This window comes from Sinohyriopsis cumingii, chromosome 1, assembly GCF_028554795.1.
Source record: "Sinohyriopsis cumingii isolate HCF-2022 chromosome 1, ASM2855479v2, whole genome shotgun sequence".
Classification (NCBI taxonomy): Eukaryota; Metazoa; Mollusca; class Bivalvia; order Unionida; family Unionidae; genus Sinohyriopsis; species Sinohyriopsis cumingii.
In genome coordinates, this window is record NC_142961.1 from 3,705,377 (window position 1) to 3,726,129 (window position 20,753).

Below are 20,753 nucleotides of genomic sequence, written 5' to 3' on the forward strand. Positions count from 1 at the left end.
TAAATGCTATCTGTTGATGGGAAAGATGGCTGAGTTCTATTGAAAGCTATCTGTTGATGGGAAAGATGGCTGAGTGAGTTCTATTCAAAGCTATCTGTTGATGGGAAAGATGTCTGAGTGAGTTCTATTGAAAGCTATCTATTGATGGGAAAGATGGCTGAGTGAGTTCTGTTAAAAGCTATCTATTGATGGGAAAGATGGCTGAGTGAGTTCTGCTAAAAGCTATATATTGAGAAGAAAGATGGCTTAATTGAGTTCTACTAAAAGCTATCTGTTGATGGGAAAGATGGCTGAGTGAGTTCTACAAAAACTATCTATTGATGGGAAAGATGGCTGAGTGAGTTCTACTAAAAGCTATATATTGATAAGAAAGATGGCTGAGTGAGTTCTACTAAAAGCTATCTATTGATGGGAAAGATGGCTGAGTGAGTTCTACTAAAAGTTATCTATTGATGGGAAAGATGGCGGAGTGAGTTCTACTAAAAGCTATATATTGATAAGAAAGATGGCTGAGTGAGTTCTACTAAAAGTTATATGTTGATGGGAAAGATGGCTGAGTGAGTTCTATTGAAAGCTATCTATTGATGGGGAAGATGTCTGAGTGAGTTCTATTGAAAGCTATCTATTGATGGGAAAGATGGCTGAGTGAGTTCTACTAAAAGCTATCTATTGATGGGAAAGATGTCTGAGTGAGTTCTATTGAAAGCTATCTATTGATGGGAAGGATGGCTGAGTGTGTTCTACTGAAAGCTATCTATTGATGGGAAGATGTCTGAGTGAGTTCTGTTGAAAACTATCTATTGATGGGAAAGATGACTGAGTGAGTTCTACTAAAAGCTATCTATTGATGGGGAAGATGGCGGAGTGAGTTCTACTAAAAGCTATCTATTGATGGGAAAGATGGCTGAGTGAGTTCTATTGAAAGCTATCTATTGATGGGAAAGATGGTTGAGTGAGTTCTACTAAAAGCTATCTGTTGATAAGAAAGATGGCTGAGTGAGTTCTACTAAAAGCTATCTATTGATGGGAAAGATGTCTGAGTGAGTTCTACTAAAAGCTATATATTGATAAGAAAGATGGCGGAGTGAGTTCTACTAAAAGCAAGATAAGTACCATATACTACTGTCAATCTCATTATAAACAAACTGTTTAATTTTTTTATAGCTTTACAAAATCACTACAAAGCCGGTCCTGATCACTGGAGTGTTTCGCAGTGGAAAGAGTTCCAGCAAAGACAACAATCACAAGGCCAACAACAGTTACAACAAAATATACAAAAACAATTCATGGGAGGTAAAAATAGTACAAACAATGCCCTCCGCCAGGGAACAACTGCTCCGCCTAACGAACGTAAGATCTTGTGTTATGTTTTCTTCCGAAACAAAAAATGGATTATAAAGAGAGATAGATTGATTGCTTTATTGCATCATCAAAATACCCCCCCCCCCAAAGACATCGTCTTGCCCATTGCTCACATGAGAAATATCTTTATTCATTGAACGAAACACTGCCATTGATTTGAGTATGGTTTATGCATGTTAGGGTCTATCAGTAAATATGAGAGAGAGAGAGAGAGAGAGAGAGAGAGAGAGAGAGAGAGAGATTTTGTTTTATATCTATAGTCATTTGTTCATTTCTTTAGACTAGTAACGCAATAAACCACTCACTCTGGCAAAAGTATACATACCCAAAAGGAATTTGCACTTTGATAGTATAACAGATGATTTGACTTAATTTTAGACAGACACGTATACATACACAAACACATACTTACCTACGTAGGTACCTACCTACCTACCTACCTACCTACCTGCCTGCATGCCTGCCTGCCTGCCTGCATGCATGCATCCCTACATGCATCCCTACATGCATACATACATACATACATACATAGATGCATACATACATACATACATACATACATACATACATACATACATACATACATACATGGATGGCTATATTATTGAAACAAAAATTGTAATCTTAGATAATTATCACTACTTTTATTTCACTGTAGTTTCCAGCATTTACAGTATACTTACATGACCTTGCGCGTCTTGTTGCAGCCAACACGTTTTGAACAACTACCATCACCACCATCACCAGAAAACCATGCTTTGCACTAAATCAACTGTCAGTAACATTACTACTTCTAACACATTCCCTTCCTGCTACTACTACACATTGTGCGATTTCTCTTGTTTTAATACATCTAACCAATTTGGTGAAGTTGTATTACTTCTACTGCTGCTGCTACTGCTACTACTACTACTACGACTTTAACCAACCCCCTCCCTCGTCTACATATTAAAGATACGCGGATTATTAGTGTGACGCATGTCACTTAACAAAAAGTTTATCTTCTTTTACTTCATTATCTCATCTTCATTTTATTATAACAGAAAGGACTGCCTTGACCTTTCCAACAGAGCCTGCCTGGGGATTAGACCTGCAAACAACGAAAAGCCACCGAACAATTCCAACAATTAAAACTACAACACAACGACCAACAACTCCTGAGATTCCGGAACGTGAGCGCAATACGTTAATATTCAAAGATTTATACTTTTTAATGTGTAATTTGAGTACTTTATAATATTCCAAAGGAATATGATTTACAAATAATCACTCGTTATTATTTTAATAATTATAACAATAAATCCCAAAACATAAAATCATCACTTTGCAAAGTCAAGTATTCAAATATGTAATCTGGATTGCAGAATTTTTGTTATCTGTTTAATAAATGCTCTTTTCACTATAGGAAGCAAATCACCTCTATTATAATTAGTAAGCCACTGAAGTGAACGATTCCCGATATCCTCTATTACATAAAGGCCGGTATAATATGCTGTACATAAGGTGTGATAGGTCAAGACAGTATAGTGGCCGATTTATGTTGCGCATGGGATGTGATTAGTCAACTTTTTATTCTGGTTGGTATATTGTGTTGTACATAAAGTGTGATTGTTCAAGTTGGTAGAACTGCATTACCTATCCGTACCAATAGTGGTCTGAAAATCCTAACACGTGCTGCTTGATCTTTGGTGCAAGTTGTAGGGCACATGACCTTTGTACACATAACATTGATACTACATATAATTTCGTTTCCAGTAACCTTTCACGAAGCATTATTGCCTTTCAGTCTACACGAACCACGCATTTATAAGGAACCAGTCCAACTAACCATGTAATTCTGTTTCCAGTAACCTTTCACGAAGTATTATTGCCTTTCAGTCTGCACGAACCATGCATTTATAGGGAACCGTTCCAACTAGCCATGTAATTTTGTTTCCAGTAACCTTTCACGAAGTATTTTGCCTTTCAGTCTACATGAACCATGCATTTATAGGGAACCAGTCCAACTAGCCATTTAATTTTGTTTCCAGTAACCTTTCACGAAGTATTTTGCCTTTTAGTCTACACGAACCATGCATTTATAGGGAACCAGTCCAACTAGCCATTTAATTTTGTTTTCAGTAACATTTACACGAAGTATTATTGCCTTTCAGTCTACACAAACCACCCATTAAGGAACCAGTCCATCTAGCCATTGTTATGTATATTTAAATTAATTGTTTGTCTTTTAGTTTTAAAATATTATTATTTCATTACATGATATTGTAATGTAACATTGTTAGTGGATTTGACATTGTCCAGAATTGAAACATTGTGTGTTGTTGCTGACCTTGTTCCAAAATTAGTGACAGTTTTGGTAAACAACTTTTTTTTCTGTCTCAGAGAAAGAATCAATAAGATCCAAATAAGAAAACAATAACAAAAAGTGTTTTCACCAAACTTATATATTATGGATTGAAGCCCATTTTAAAAGAAACTGGTCATATTGTTTCCTTAATCTAGTGGTGTATGTTTTCAGTTTTTATGTTTCATTTGCTTACATAACAACATAAATGGAAGGATATTTTTGCACATCGAATCTACGATTGTAAATATAATATTTAGCCAAATCAAGTTCACTTCCTGCAAATTACAGTTTGTTTAAAAAGGTTAACAGAGTTCTATAAAACGGTGCCAAAAGTTTAAAGTAACATCACATTCATAGAAGAGATCTGAAATGCTTTGTTCCTCACTCTTACAAAATGTAATCTGTCATCATCTTAATCACCATAATCACAATAAGAAAAAGAATTCTTTATTTCAGACTACATAGTCCATACATCTAAATTAAAATATAGATATAAAGTAAAAACATTGTAAACATAAGAAAAGCATATATATCATACATACAAGTACACAGACACATCTATACAATTAATTGCGCCCTGCATTGTTACGAATGAAATTAAGTGGCACATTTAAAGAGTAATTTCTTCCATCTTCTAATAATATGAGAAGCTAAATTAATGTCTTGGTTCCAAAGAGATTTCAATATACAGTTCTTACTACTAGATATTCTTGTCATCATTGAGAATACATACTTTCTCATTACTTTATCAAAACTGAATACATTATGATTTACAAACATGTTGGAGGCACTGTTCCACCTAGGAAGACCTAATAGAAAACGAAGACTATTATTATAACCAATAACTAGTTTTCTTTTCATTCATTCACTAAAGTTTGTCCACATATTAGCAAAATACATAGTGCAGCAATAAGATAAGAATAATATAATTTTGATATTCAATGAACAATTTTTTAAGTTACGTAGAAGCATGTTTGTTCGAGTACACAAAATTCGGTAATGTCTCATCATATCTTCATTATCCGACCGATTGGATTTCAAAATATGACCCAAATAGGTATAACTGTTGACATATGTAAGAGTATTGCCATTATGATGTACAGGGGGAGGAGCTGGTAATTTGAAAGAAGTTGGCTAAAAGACCATGCATACTGATTTATTTATTTTTTGCATTATAGATGATATCATTCTCAAATGCGTTATGTTCACATATCTTTAATAATTTCCATTAAACCTGTGATAGAAAGAGTTATCAATTACATATCATCAGCAAAACTAAAATTAAGAAACAACACATTTAGTGGCAGATGTAACCCAACGTAACCCGTAAAGAATACCCCCTGCCTCACTAAATGGTAAGCGCTGGATATACACTTCCCCATTGCACATAATACAACTGTAATCAACTTATGTGTTCATCCCTTTCCAGAAATTATTTGTAGCCTGCCTGTGTTCTTGTGAATGGGAGTAACTTGGTGGCTTTAATAAAAAATTTCCGCTGACTATAAACCTGAGACCACTCCTCTCTACCTATATTAGTATTTCATACACGGACCTGTGATGTGATGTGATGTGATTTTGATTTTTAACGTAGCTTTAACAATTTTTAAGTCATATCGCTACGATGTCTGCAGTGTGGCAGTTTATAGTGATGTCTAGCACTGGGGCATCATACCACAGACATGTAGCATGATGTCCCACCCAGTCAGATTATCCTGACATTAGGCTGACCAGTCCTAACACTAACCTCTTAACGCTGAACGCCAAGCGAGGCAGCTGTTAGTACCCATTTTTTGTAAGTCTCTGGTATGACTCGGCCGGGGATCGAACCCACGACCTCCCGCATCCGAGGTGGACGCTCTAACCACTTGGCCACCTTAGGATACGCGGACCTAAGTTTCTTGCTCAGCAATATGGTGCTTTTAACCTTTTGTGAAAAAAGACTTTATAGATTATTTTTCAGTGAGTTTTGATTTTGTAAATTCTTGACTTTATCATCATGCTTATAAAATTATTTTAAACTAAATTTTTAATAGCATCTTTCCATAATTTGGAATTATTGATGCTAAAGAGAGGGATTTAAAAATTCATAAATCTAGTTTTTCATTTTATCATCTTTTCACAGTAATAAATTCCCCTGATAGTCTACTAAATCATTAAGAATTTCAGTGTCAGGTTTTTTCCAGTACTTGTATTTACAGAATGGTCTGAAAGACACACATCCTTAAATCCTCTTAGATCGATATTCAATTGAACTTTGTGATTCGTCTATCCAGTAAGGTGATGCAAAAATGACATCCATACAAATACTGTTTGATAGGAGTTATCGGAATTCTTAAAATTACCTTCTTCGTAGATGTTAAACAAACTTTTAGTTTTAAATATAGTTGTAGTCGTTGATTTTTCCACAGCCCAGTTTCATTCTAAAAAATATTGTAATCCACTCTATTTTAATACACCCAATCAATAAGCAAATATAAATCTGTTTTGCCCTCCTTCATTTACAGATGCTACTAAGACGTCACGTTAAATTCTTTCAGTTCTACTACTCTATTAAAAATTGTATACTATTAATTCGTATTTCTACTTTTGCAGTTATAGTTGGAAGCTCTGAAAAAGATGTATGGATATGAACAAACAAGAGTTTTTGCATTGTACTTCACCAACTACTGTGACATTTATTTCATTTCATATTACCAATACTTTATTTTCCCCTTTAAAATTTATTTCAATCATTTCTTCAAAAAGATAAAACCTAATGCCAAGTAGTTTAAAGTTAAAAATAGGCAAGTTAAGGTCCATCATCAAAACATTTATTGTTGCAAATCCAATGAGCCTTTTTTTATGTTGCAATTAAGTTCAGATTAGAAAAATATATTCAAAAGTAGTTACTTTGAGAGAACGTACAAATCCATGAAGTCATCTTCAGCATAATGACCCAGTTTATATTCATTTACATCAAAGCTATCTCTTTCTTTATCCACATTCTGCTCTTAATTTATAGCTAAAAACTCAATGCTAAACAAATAGAGCCTAATGGAATCTTCTTGACGACAACCTCTTTCAAGTTTAAAGAAAGTTTTCTCCATCTATTATGTAGATTTTTGTTCATTTATTTTCCCCAAACTCGTATTATCCAGCCCTAAAATTTACTATAATACCGTTTTTGTATTTTGTTATACACTCCTTCTGCTTTCTTTTTTATTTTATTTTTCTCCAAACATTTTCCCCACGTAAGATATATTTATGAATTGTCAATATTTCACATTTGAGTTTTTCAGTCTCTCTTTTGTGTTTCTAAGAGTGTAATCTGTAGTTTCTAATCTTATTTTCATTTTAAAAATTTCAAATTGAATTTGATCATGAAATGAAAGAAAATATAGAGTCCTTCATGAAAAATATATAAAGAATCCTCCATGAAAAATATATAGAGTCCTCCATGAAAAATATAGAGTCCTCCATGAAAAATATATAGAGAGTCCTCCATGAAAAATATATAGAGGGTCCTCTTTACTTCTCCATGAAAAATATTCTTCTACAGTAGCATTTACAAATTAATGTATAAAATGTTCCTTGATATTTGGACATTTTATTTACAGTATCCATTTCCTCTTGGACACTTTGAAAAAAGTATATGCATAAACTCAACTTATATCAGATGCAAGAAAATAATCCCATCTTCTTTGTTCCAAAACGAGAATTTTGCCCCCATTTGTGCGTCTCTTCTATGTGATTGGACGGGTCAGTTTAATTCCAGTTCAGTTTTCATGTCTAGACGGTTGGTGTTTTTCTTGTTAAATATTATCAGCATATACATTTCAGTCTACGCACACTACAATGGATGAATATGCAAACACTTTTTGTTTTCTAAAATTAGCCACGATTGGCATTATTATAACCAGATAAATTCGCATGAACTATTTCTTGCCAGTATCTGTCAAATGAATTACTTGTTTTACCCAACGAAAAATGACTACTTGTTGAGAGACCAGACCATGCAGGCGTCTCACATTCGTATGCTACTATCCATCCAAACAGCAGAAAATTTTTTGCATATACGTGTTCTAGTACAGGAAACAAATGTAATATCACATCAAATTATCAAACACATATCAATCACACTAATACAAAATGATACAGTGGATGACAAATTGCATATACTAGTTAACTAATAAAAAATCATTGGATATAAAACAACCAATAAGAGCAGCAATTCCAACAACAAGAAAAACAAATAATAATAATAATAATAATAATAATAATAATAATTATTATTATTATTATTATTTATTTATTTATTTATTTTTATATTATTATTATTATTATTATTATTATTATTATTGACGCTCCGGTGGCCTAGTGGTTAAAGCGTCCGCCTCGGAAGCCGGAGGTCGTGGGTTCTAACTTCGGCCGAGTCATACCAAAGGCTTACAAAAATGGTACTAACAGCTGCCTCGCTAGGCGCTCAGCATTAAGAGGTTAGTGTTAGGACTGGTCGGCCTGGTGTCAGGATAATGTGACTGGGTGGGACATCATTCTACATGACCGAAATTGGAAGGTAAGCGTAATATTGAGGTGTTAAAGGCCACTATGTTTTTTCACTTAATGGACATCGCTACAGCTTCCATTGGTTATTCCTGAATGAGTCAGCAGGTTACTGCAACTCCGTTGACGTATAGAAGTTATGGAAAAATAAAAATAATAATAATTTTAATAATAAAATGTTTGCAAAATAAAGTATTCCCCACCCGTCCCCATCTCCATAAAAAATTACACCCAGATTCGGCAGCTAGTAAGTTTGTGAAAAATTTGTATACTGCTGATGATTGCTGCCAACATTCAGTCACATTTTGAAGTTTGTAGGACATTTTGTTTTTATAAGGACCGTATCTAACGATTTGGAATAAGCATTTAAAAATTTATTGTCATTGGATACGATGTTGAATTTGTGATTAATTATATCAGGGGTACACAACCCATGGCCCGTGGGCCGGATTCGGCCCGCGAACGTGTCTTGTCCTCACCTCAGGGCAAATTAAAACAAAAAATCTGGCCCGTGAACAATAATTGTAATAAAGAAATTAGTGATTGCGGCCCTCGAGTGGTTTTAGAAAATTAAATCGGTCCCTTGGCCGAGAAAGGTTGTGCACCCCTGACTTTTATAAACCATTGTTGCTATTTTCAGATAATTTCAAAGGTATCTGGTATAGTTCATCGTTAATGGCTTACAAATACCGGCTTTACTATGTTGCAAATCTGTTACGTGTATGATGGCCGGTTGGCGTAATTTTCGTCTGTTTCCTGTTTCTCTCTTTCTTGGCAAAACAGCTCCAGATATTCCTATGTGGTCATTCAACTTAGGTCTACCAACTCCACCAACATCTTCCATTCAATATCCAACGCCTGGCTCGCCACATTTTTCAGACATTGCGCCGCCTCCACCTTACCCAGGAGCTAATGTTTTACCACCTGGCCATCACGACACCAGTAATTTTAGCCCCTCAAATGGCCAACCATCGTATCCTGCAAACTATCCACCGCCTTTAAATTTAATAGGTTCTCCGCCACCTACACCGCCATCTCCACCCGGCGCACCTCCAGTTTTACAGCAAGCCAATCCGATGCCACCTTCTAATGTGGCCGTACCAAGCCCTGTACAAGCGCACTCACCTCCGATTGCCCAAATGCACCATCCGGCAGTAATGCATATGCAGGCGCCTCCACAAATGCACATGCAGGCAGTGGTGCCAGTTCAAGTTCATCTATCAGCGTCCGCACACTCACAGGTACCAGAAGCGCAACACATCCCTGCTCAGGCTTCAATACCTACACCGGTACCAGCATCAGCACCAAAGCCAGCTGTCATCCCTAATATTGCATCGATAGACAAGAAAGAAACCAATCCTTTTCCAGCTGCCATCAGTGCAACACATATTGTCCAACCAAATCCAAATATTCATCCTGGTCATCCTAGCTTCCCGTCTCAACCTGCACAGCCAGTGCAACAACAATCAGTGCCTATGCAACCACAGCCGGTACACCAACCCGTCAATCATCCGGGGCATCAACCTGTTGAATCACAACCCGTTTCGCAATATCAACCGATTCAACCACAACCTGTGCTGCAACATCAACATGCTCGACCACAGGCCGTTCCACAGTATGAACTTGTTCAACCACAGGCTCTTCCACAATATCAACCTGTTCAACCACAGGTCGTTTCACAATATCAACCTGTTCAACCACAGCTCGTTCCGCAACACCAATCTGGTTATCCACAACAAATGCCGCAAAACCAACCAGTACACATGGTTCAACAGCAGCCTCCTGCGCATCAACCGGTTCAAACCCATCCTGCACCACAGAATCATGCGCAACCTCATGCAGTCTATCCTCAGTCTCCACAACACCTTGGAGTACAAACGCAACCTGTACAGCCACAGCAATATCCATCCCCAAACGCTCAACAAGTCCATTACGCTGGATACCAGCAACAAACAGCTAACCAAGCGGCTCAGCTTCATCCACAACAATATCCAGGTAACAATATCACTTTATTAATTGACTGAACCATACCTTCAAATTTATTAATTGACTGAACCATACCTTCAAATTTATTAATTGACTGAACCATACCGTCAAATTTATTAATTGACTGAACCATACCGTCAGACTGCATAGAGACATATAACCTGTGTTAGAAAAAGTAGGCACTTAAATAGTGTTACGTTTTCTTTTGTCATTCTTCAGTAGTTCCTGTTCGTTGTTTCATTAGCTCATGCAAACAATGCATATTTTCTTGGCGTTCTATGTAAACTGGTACACGTAATGGACGATGCTGCATGGGTTACATTTGGTAAAAGCCTGTAAAGGTAGTGTTGCTAGAAGTCGTATGTGTCGAAATTTCTACTTTTAATTAAGAACGTGTGAAATAAGCAAAAACGTCTGTAACAGGATAACCATATGTACTTTTTAACCAAAATAAAACTTTACATAAGGCTTACTTTTAAATTTAATTGGCTGGAGCCTGTGTGATCCAAGCATCCATACCCTTTCGTAATAAAATAGTCTGTGTTAGCTTAGCGATAGTTTTAAAATTACGAGTGCCCTTCAATTTAAGGATGAAACATATCCATGGAATTTGGATAAAAGAGGGAAATTCGTAATTAGTCATAGGTAAAGTGGGAATTCTCTAGGAACGCCTTCTAACTTTTTTTGAGAGGTTGCTATACGCTCCAGGCATCAATGCCCGTTAGCATTCATCCAACATGAAATAAGGACCAAAACGGAACCATCAGTATGATGGTAATAATATTATTTCGTTCCCTCAAGTTATTATTTTGTACCCTTAAACTAATATTTCGTTCCCTCAAGTTATTATTTTGTACCCTTAAACTAATATTTCGTTCCCTCAAGTTATTATTTTGTACCCTTAAACTAATATTTCGTTCCTTGTTTATTTTTTCAATCAAAGTATTAACTGGTTCACTCAATAATTATGTTGTTCAATGAAAAAAATAATTCGCTAGTTTTTTACTCCACGTTATATTTTGTTCCCATAAATTAATAATTCATTCCCAGAGTGAGAATTTAATTCTCTCAAATTAATAATTTGCACCTTCTAATAAACATTTCGGTTCCTCAATTTCATAATTTCGCTCACTTGTATTAGCCAATTTAAGAAATGCAGAATGTTACAAAATACCAACTAGAATTAAAGGAAAAGATTATTAATTTGAGGGAATATAATGTTAATCTGGGAAAGAAATACAAAACTGAGGGAAAGAAATACAAAATTGTGTTCTGAATTTGAGGGAAAACGCTACTAATGTTAGAGATCGAAGCATTAATTTATAGAAAGAAATGAGAATTTGAAGAAACGAATTATTGTTTTTAGAAATCAGAATATTTATTTGAGGAAAAATACTAACTTGTTATTTTTAAGCAACACAACATGACTTTATTAAATGAAATATTAATTTGTTGGAATAAAATGGTATTATCGCGTCGTATCATTTCGGGACTTCCTAAGCGTAATGAGGAAGGGGAAAATAGGTAGTCGCTCAAATACTTCCACAGTTCCAGCAAGTAGAACGAGTCTTATTACAGCCTGAAAAATATATGAATTGAATTTAATAGAATTTTAATGATTTGACGTATTCAAAAAAGCACACAGTCAGTATAATACGATTCAGATGCGATACTCTGATACATAAATGAATAAATATATTAATGAACAATGGCGATACAAGCCTGTGTGCATCTCAGAGAGAGAGAGAGAGAGAGAGAGAGAGAGAGAGACAGGCAGACAGACAGACAGAGAATAATCTGTGTTCGATTGCATAATACTCACAAATACCAGTTTTTGTAATTATTTTTGTCGCAACTGGGTAGACATTAATCGGTAGATATTTCGAAGAATATAATTATCTCTGTTTATCAATTTGAATAATTAGTCAATGATGCGAACATATCAGTTTAGATCACGTGGATATCGGCCTAATTCTCCCTATATAAACATAGTGTTGGTAGAAAGCTTAACATCTATTAACCACTATTTTCTACGTATCCATTCTATATTGCCAGCTTTTAAAAATACCCAAATTTCACCGCAACAAGACAAAACAGGAGTTATAAAATAATCAAATAAATCATGGAGTATATTCACTGAATACTGTAGATATGAAGTATTATTCAGAAGAAAGTTCATTGCTTTGACACATTTTCCAGCAATAAACTCGGTAGCACATGGAAACAACCCTCTGTTAGTGAAACCAATTCCTAACTAATTAAAATTATCCACCAGCTCGATATACACCTCGGTACTTCAATGAAATTTCTAGTCTTCTCTTATGTTAAAAATCATAAAATTCGTTTTATAAATATTTACGTATCAATCTGTTTCATAAGCTTTTCGTAGAAAGTACAGTGCCGACACAAAATGCTGACGATACGTTCTGTATTGCTCTAGCATAAGCTTTGATTCAGAGCGAATGTTATCAGCGTTATGCATTTTATAGATAATAAATAGATCTTATGATATGAAAGACGGACAATGCGGAATATCGATTTGCAATCGACGATTAACAGTTAGTTTATTGTTGAATGGAAGGACCCAGAAGCCTTCGCGTTCATTTCATTCAGACGGAACTCGCAAATAATCAATGAAACTAACGAAGTATGTTTTTTTCTGCATGATGGCGAATGTAGAGTTCTCAACCAGTCATACGATCTATCTATCTATCTATCTATCTATCTATCGTCAATAATTACATTTCAAAACTTTCGCCTTCTTAACACTTGTAAACGTATTGTCGTGGAATTTAACAAAAAGATTCTTACATAATTTGGTTATAATATGGGAACAATTAGTAATTTTGATAACAATAAGGTTGGTTATAGAATTATGATTAATTGATTTTGTGGACAAATCGATCATTAGATTATTTGACTGATTGATTTGTTTATAAATTGACACACATATAATATATAGATATACAGAATGATTGACTTATTGATTAATCTACCAGGCTTCCAGCCGTTGCAGCCTACACAGCCTCCAGCACCATGTATTGATAAGGATATAAACTGCAAGCACTGGAAGATGTACTGTCTGAATAACGGTTACGTCAGAAATAACTGTCAAGTCACGTGTACCACGTGCCCCGGACAGGGAGCAGCTACGGTACCACCCCCACCTTTGATGGGCGCCGGTATGTTATTCCAGATTTATTTATTTTCTTTTCAATTCCGTTATTAAGACAGGTCGAGGAAGATTTTTTCACATCAGTGGGTGTTTATTTAGCGAGAATGGGAGGTATGACTGATTTCAGTCAAAAACACTTGTTACGATATTCAGTCAAAAACTTGTTTTGATGTTCATTTTAAAACACGTGATACGATATTCAGTCAAAAATACTTGTTACTATATTCAGTAGCTTACGAAAGATTTCTCATTACAATTATCAGTATTGCCATAACATGTTGCAATACATAGGCACTCAAACATCGAAACAAATACAGTAAGGCACAGGGATAAACGCTTGCTAGTGTTACATATACGAGACCCTCTAACTGTCGTTATTATTTTCTTTATCACGATGCATTACTGGTAAGACGACCTATCATAAATAGGCGGACAGGCATTTGACCCCCCCCCCCCAAAAAAAATAAAGTAAATAAATAAATAAAAAAATTACTTTACAAATGTTAGAGAGTTGGAATGGCACAGTGGATAAACACGTCCTCAGCGCCTTAGATGTACTAGAATCGAGGGCCTGAACTTTCATGTTCAAACCTGTGTGATTGCCATCCATAACCAGCTGTAAATTCTGGGAAGTCCGTTTTCCTATACGAGATTTCCACTTAAAATTTGTGTTACAGTCTTTTGTCGGTGTTCACACCGAAAGGAAACTAAAAAAAATTGGAATTAAAGAGGCTCTTGTTCGAATACGACATCATTTTAAGAAACAGAATGAAAAGTTTACAGGATGTTCGATGAAAGTCCTCAATAAATATCGCAAAAATATATAAATTAATTGAATAATTACAAAACGTCCAAGAGAGCAAGAAATGTAGACGATATGCATAAACGAACAAAATTATAATGAGTGGGGAGATTGATTGATTTGACTAAGACCGATTGAAACAAATAACATTTGTTAAAAGATACATATGAAGGGGGAGTCTAGTCTTGTGCAATTATTGTTCGTATGCGTCCCCAAAAGGATGGCAGTTACATATTTTAATATCCTTAATTCATATAAACGAGATATTTCGCCAATGAAATCACATTAACGTCCTTAAATTAACCGTTGATACATTGATAAACTGACTACGATGAATTTTGAAGTAGCGCAGCCTTTTAAATACTCGAGAAATATCTTGAAATTACAATTCGAGCTCAGTGAATGTATAAGCTCTACAAAAATCCTTGATCACTGAGGCCTGATTATTTTACCATAATTAAATATATTACTTCCATGCTCTGAAAACAATTAGCTAACATAAAAAATGCTTTGTGATCTTTACACATAAAAATAAATGGGACAAAGCAACATTACATCGAAAAGAATATTTAACAAGTTTAACATGACAAGAACATTGTAGATTTCTGGAGACAATGTTTGTTAGTTTCCATGTTTGGACTGTATCAAAGCGTGGTCAAAGCAAGATGTGTTGAATAATAACATTCAAGAGAATATATAGCATTGTTAATTTGTTAATTTTAAACATCAAGAAGGTGAAGTGTAGTGCTTCAGGTTTAAAGATTACATGTAATAATGCTAACGTTGGTGTAAGCTGCATCAACTCACCTCGAAAGATGGTTTATCAGTGCAGCACGAGGAAAGAATAAAACACTGTTTCCTTGTCGGTACAGTACAACTTGAAGGTTTTTATCCAAGGTTAATTTGCAAATATTCAGACACACAGTAACAGGATTGATAGACGACAAACAGCTTTAAAACGAAACATGGTGTCTCGTTACATGAAGTAACACTAGCAGAATCCACAATAGGAATATTTTGATATCAATATGCAAGTATTCAAGTATTATAGGTGTTCTCTAATGTTGTAAAGCGCTTAGAGTTTCTAAAGATTAGGCGCTATACAAAGTCCTCATTATTATTATTATTATTATTATTATTATTATTATTATTATTATTATTATTATTATTATTATTCATACCTTTGGAAAAATTGAAGAAACGTTGGAAATTGTTGACAATAAACGTTTTTGCACTAGACAGTCTTTCGATTTTCTGGTTATATATTTTAAAGACAATTTATAAATTATAAAACATACTCCAGGAGTTATTATTTGGCTCCAAATAACCAACAAATATATATTTAAGACAGCTGTACTGAGATATTGAAAGTTCAGTTGCTATTAAAAAGTATCAATCAACTGTGGGAACAAATTAAACGGAAGAATAAGAAAATAAATTGCACTGAATTGAAAGAATGGTTGATTGATCAGTTTACTTTCACATTTTCTTTTACACAACATATGCAGACGATAAAAAGGTAAACTTCATAAGAGTCTCTGTTATTTACATTTAAGACCAGTGGTAAGCAGATATTGCTGACATGCAAACATAAGAAAAGGACAACGATTGAAACAAATACATTTAACAGTGATAGAACATATTGCAAAGTTGCTATAGAAATGAAAATACAAAAAGAAGAAAACGTATAATTTTACATACAATTAATTAAGGGTGTTCTGGAAAAGGAAAACATTTCATATTTTTTAACTTAGGTAAACAAACCTTTGTAAATGAAAAGTTTAGCAGAAGTTTAAAGACTGGAAAATGAAATATTTTCCGCCAAGAAAACAAAATCACCCTCCATAAAAAAAAACAACACAAATGCAACAGAAAATGGGCTGACGGGTTACCAAAGTTCCTTTTTGGGGTGGGTGGGGATTAAAGAACACTCATACATATCAATATATATAACTCCAGGTGAAGCAGGTAGAAAGGAAAACAGAAGATGAAAAGAACGGATCTTGGTTCTTTAATTATTTTATTTGGAGACATAAAGGTATAATTATTAAAATAATTAGATTTGTTGTTGTTGTTGTAGGGTTTAACGCCATTTTTCAGCACACGATAGGCTATACATGGCGGCTAGTATTAATGGTGGAGGAAGAACCCGGGAAATCCCGGAAAGAACCACCGACCCACGAGAAGCTACTGGCAAGCTTTCTCACATACCCACATTAGTCGAATCGGAGACTCGAACCAAAATAATTAGAATTTTAAAATTCAAAACAATTTTGTTTTTAAAGAAAGGCAAAACTTTCTAACTCGACAAGAAAGGAATATTTAAAATTAAGCAAGTAATTATGGATGATCCAGTCTTTTACAACGTGGAAGATTTAAAGGAAGATGAAATAGAGGGCATGTTTAATAAACACAAAAGAGGGACATATAAAAAGTTGAGTAAATTGTTATCTATATTTGATTTAATTTATATCTGATTTAATTGTTTGTAAGTTGTCAAATCTTTTTATTTTTTAATTTCATTATATGTCAAAATGATGAAGTTCTGTTTACTAGGAACTGGATACTTTTCCAGAAAATAGTTTGACCTTGACTGTTCATTTTTTAAACATAAGGCTGACCTGGTTCCCGACCCTAATTCAAAATTAGTAACAGCCACGTGAGCAAGTTATTTTAATTTTTTTGTGGGAATAATAAGGCTGAGATCGAGGCTGTGTTGGATAAGTGACCCTTGACTTGTAAATAGTTTTTAGTAAAGTAAACAACTTTTATCATCGGATCCTCTATTTCGCAATTAGGCATTTCCAAAATTGCGCATTACTTAGTTTAAATAGTGATGCATAAAGAGAGATCTCGCAGTCTGGGCTCAAAAACGCTTGATGTCAAGTCGTTTCCTTCTGTTGCTGCCAGTTTTCGAGTTATATGTTAATTTTTCTTCAGATTATTTGGATTCTAAAAGATTAATTCGTTTCTGTGGAAATATTTTTGTGCTCATACAGAATTCTTGAACAAAGACATTTCTTAAAAAGTTTATTCTGATTTCCATCATCGGAGTGTTACTTGTGTTTCTACAAGGAACTGTAGACCACAACACAATACAGGATACAAAATACGTCATCGCCTTCCATCTTGGATTCTTCGTAGGGACTCGAACTTGATTTCATTAGAACATTTCAGTATTAGGACTTCTAAAATTTTATTCGTGGATTATTCGTGGATTATCTTTGGATTTAATTCTTAAAACCGTAACTTATTTTTTTCTTCATTTTTACAGTATTTTTACAGGGAAATAAATATTTGTTATATTTTTCAAAGCTTGTTGTTTTCACTCTTTCTTGTGTAACTGCTTATTCGAGCCTAAACACGTAACATAAGAAAATGTTAAGAAACAAGTAACGGCAAAAGCATGCACGCGTGAAATAGAAAGAAACACATGATGACTCTGATAACAGTTGCGAACCTGCGGAAATATTATGTCATTAAAAGGAATGATGCATCAAAGACATATCTATCGTCTGGAGACCATCTACAGAAAGTTCATGTCTCTCTAGAGACGGATGTAGCGCCATGAACAGATAGCCGTTGTAAGAAGCACACAAGTTTTGAGTTTTTGAATGATAACGAGATAATAGATTGTGACAAATGTGGAGAAAACAGTAAATTAGAACCCTAGCAGGGTAATATAATTAATTACATAATACATAATGGAGTTACCATTAAAATATGAAGATGAATCTGGATACGTATCAAAACCACATTAACTCTAAAATACTAGAATCCAGCTCACTGGATTTTTAACAAAGATAGGAGTCAAATATATATCATGATGGAATCAAGGGAACATTTATATGTCTGTTAAATTTTATTAAAGAAATGTACAGGAACTACGCTATAAATTATACTTATTTTCTAGAAAGTGTTTTATACAATCTACCGTTTACAAATATTATGACAGGATTAACTAAAAGTGGTTGCTGAATTGGGAAGAGTGAATACAACTCGTGGATAAAATAAATATACTAAACTCCTTTTAGAGCATGTGGATATAAGGATTTGAATGACTTTTATTTCCTGCTTTCCGCTTGAGTTCTGCGGTTGTAAAGAGTCACTAGTCCATTGGATAAGGGCCGAGAGAAGAAATTAAAAAATATTAAAAATACCAGAATTGTAAAGAACATGAAAAGTCATTGAAAATAAAGTGTTATAATTATACTTGTAAAAAAATAGCTGTTATTGCTCAGTGCTAATTTTAGATACGAAAAACTATATTTGATACGAAACTTCTCTGTAAACACGCTATTAAACCATCTGTTTATAAGTAGGTACAACAATAGCTTTAACATCTCTACCATGCCAGTGTTATGTATATTTAATTCGTATTGTTTTGTTGGCTTTTCTCTATGACTTTAGACGTTATGTATATCTATATTTTGTAGCTGTTCTATCCGTGAATTGTAAAAGAAGATACCTATTTACGAAAACGAATTACTGTTTGCATTATACTAATTAGACGTACAAACAAGAAAAAAAATTATCAGAGTGGAATGGGGTTATGAATGTTTTTTTTTTACATCGCAAGTAAGAAGAACAGTAATATCACTTAAATTTAAATATGAAGTAGAAAAATCCTAGTGTGATGCTGGAGTTGGGGGATTGATAGTGCTATAACTGGATATTAGTAAAGAAAATGAATGTCTTGCAAATGTGTAAGGACGAAAAGAGCAGGCCTCTTTTGCTTTACATCTTTACGAGTATATATCCTATCTGTACTCCCGTCTTCGCATTTTCTGAGGAAAAGACTTTTTTTTACTATAACGAGATTATAACCCGTTGTTATTCACACGATTCGCGAGAATATACCCCAAAGAATACAAGGATGTAACATCTATTGATTAATATTGGCTTTGCATTTTTTAAAGTTCTAATTCGTTATTCAAAAGTTTTGCAGTCCTACCCAAAGCAAGAAATGTTTCAATTTGTTACATCATGTAATGTTCTCGGATCTCCTTTAAATCATCGATATGAAAGTCCATCAAATAGGATCGATATGAAAGTCCATCAAATAGGATCGATATGAAAGTCCATCAAATAGGATTGATATGAAAGTCCATCAAATATGTCCAAATACCATTAGAAAAGGTCAAACACATTTTAGTGTTGCTTCTATAAAGTCTGTGCTCATTTACATTTCTTTTCAAGTCTCTAACTTGTTTAAATTTTGTCCATTCACCCACCCACCCACCCATTCTTTTCTATTTTGAAAGTACATTAAAGGAGGTCATACTATTTTGCTCACTTGTTTTGGTATTCGTGCATCAGGTATAGAAATCTGAAACTTTGTAGCATATATTTATCTATTTACGTTTTGCGTCACTATTTTATGTGATCAACTATGTTCAAATTTTATGTATGCACGTACGGTTTATTTCACACGTTTTCTGTATTTTTATGTCCCTGTATTTGTACTGTGACCTAAATTTAAGTTGAAATCATGTTATGGAGTTTAACTTGTCTTTTATGCTTTGATGTGTCCACAAGATAAAAAAAGTCCTCTCTACTGAAATCCAATCTGCAGATCTTGGGTCTGTACAATTTTTGCTTGATATGCCGGAAGCTTTCTCAATTATGTACACAGTAGAAATATGCCGGAAGCGTCTTCAATTATTTACACAGTAGAAACAAATCTATGAAATTAGTCGAATCTTTAAATACAAGACTGGTATCCCATACTAAGTGTTGTTTTTAAATTATTTGCGTATCTTTTTCGTTTTCTCTCTTCCAGAAATGCCCGATGCCCCGATAAGAATGGGCCATTTCTGTAAGGACCACAATCCGAAATGTCCACATTGGTTGTCGTATTGTCCCATGGGTGACCAAATCGAGGACATGTGTCCAAAAACCTGCCGTGTTTGTATTGTGTAGTATGATCTCAATGGCGATATTTGCCAATAATTAAAGAAGAACTTAATAACGGTTAATAAACTTGAAATACGCATATAGATGTGGTTTTATTTCACGCATTTAACTTCCTGAACTGACGTTTTTCAATACGTTTTGACCCTCATGCTGCTATAGTCCGTCGGCTGCAAAATGATCATTTTTGGTATCTTTCACACAACAACACGGCAATTACGACACAAAAATACGGTAATTACGAAACAAAAATACGGCAATTACGAGACAACAATACGCAAATTACGAAACAACAATAAGCGAATTACGATTAGTGTTTGTTAACTCCTATCTGAATTATATACACACATGCATGTAGATAAATCATCGATGTATTTATTATGTAAACATCAAACATTCTGTTTGTATGAAAAGAGATCGAAATATAAATGACAGAAGGAAAAACATGGAAAATGCAGATGATGCTGTCACAACAACTATTATATATTTTAATATTTTAGCAAACATGAGTCATACATTGTAAACATCAATCTTATCGCGACATCCTAATTTGTGTAGTATTCTAACAGCTAATATGTAAAAATACATGCAAGAGAAATACTTTCATTCTTTGGTCATATTTG

The 20,753-nt window shown here is 34.3% G+C and overlaps 1 protein-coding gene across 2 annotated transcripts in view; it reads left to right on the forward strand.

Moving 5' to 3' along the window:
• LOC149806330 (uncharacterized) overlaps positions 1-20,214 on the forward strand; it is a 73,173-nt gene extending 52,959 nt beyond the window's left edge. Inside the window, exons 5-9 of one of the 2 annotated variants that reach the window (XM_089951646.1) lie at positions 1,165-1,350; positions 2,406-2,534; positions 9,038-10,249; positions 13,240-13,422; positions 20,000-20,214. In XM_089951646.1, coding sequence (XP_089807772.1) covers positions 1,165-1,350; positions 2,406-2,534; positions 9,038-10,249; positions 13,240-13,422; positions 20,000-20,139 — 1,850 coding nt within the window. In that variant the 3' untranslated portion in view covers positions 20,140-20,214. The remainder of the gene's footprint in view (positions 1-1,164; positions 1,351-2,405; positions 2,535-9,037; positions 10,250-13,239; positions 13,423-19,999) is intronic. The other variant, XM_089951656.1, reaches the window with a different exon arrangement.
• Positions 20,215-20,753: the final 539 nt, after the last annotated feature.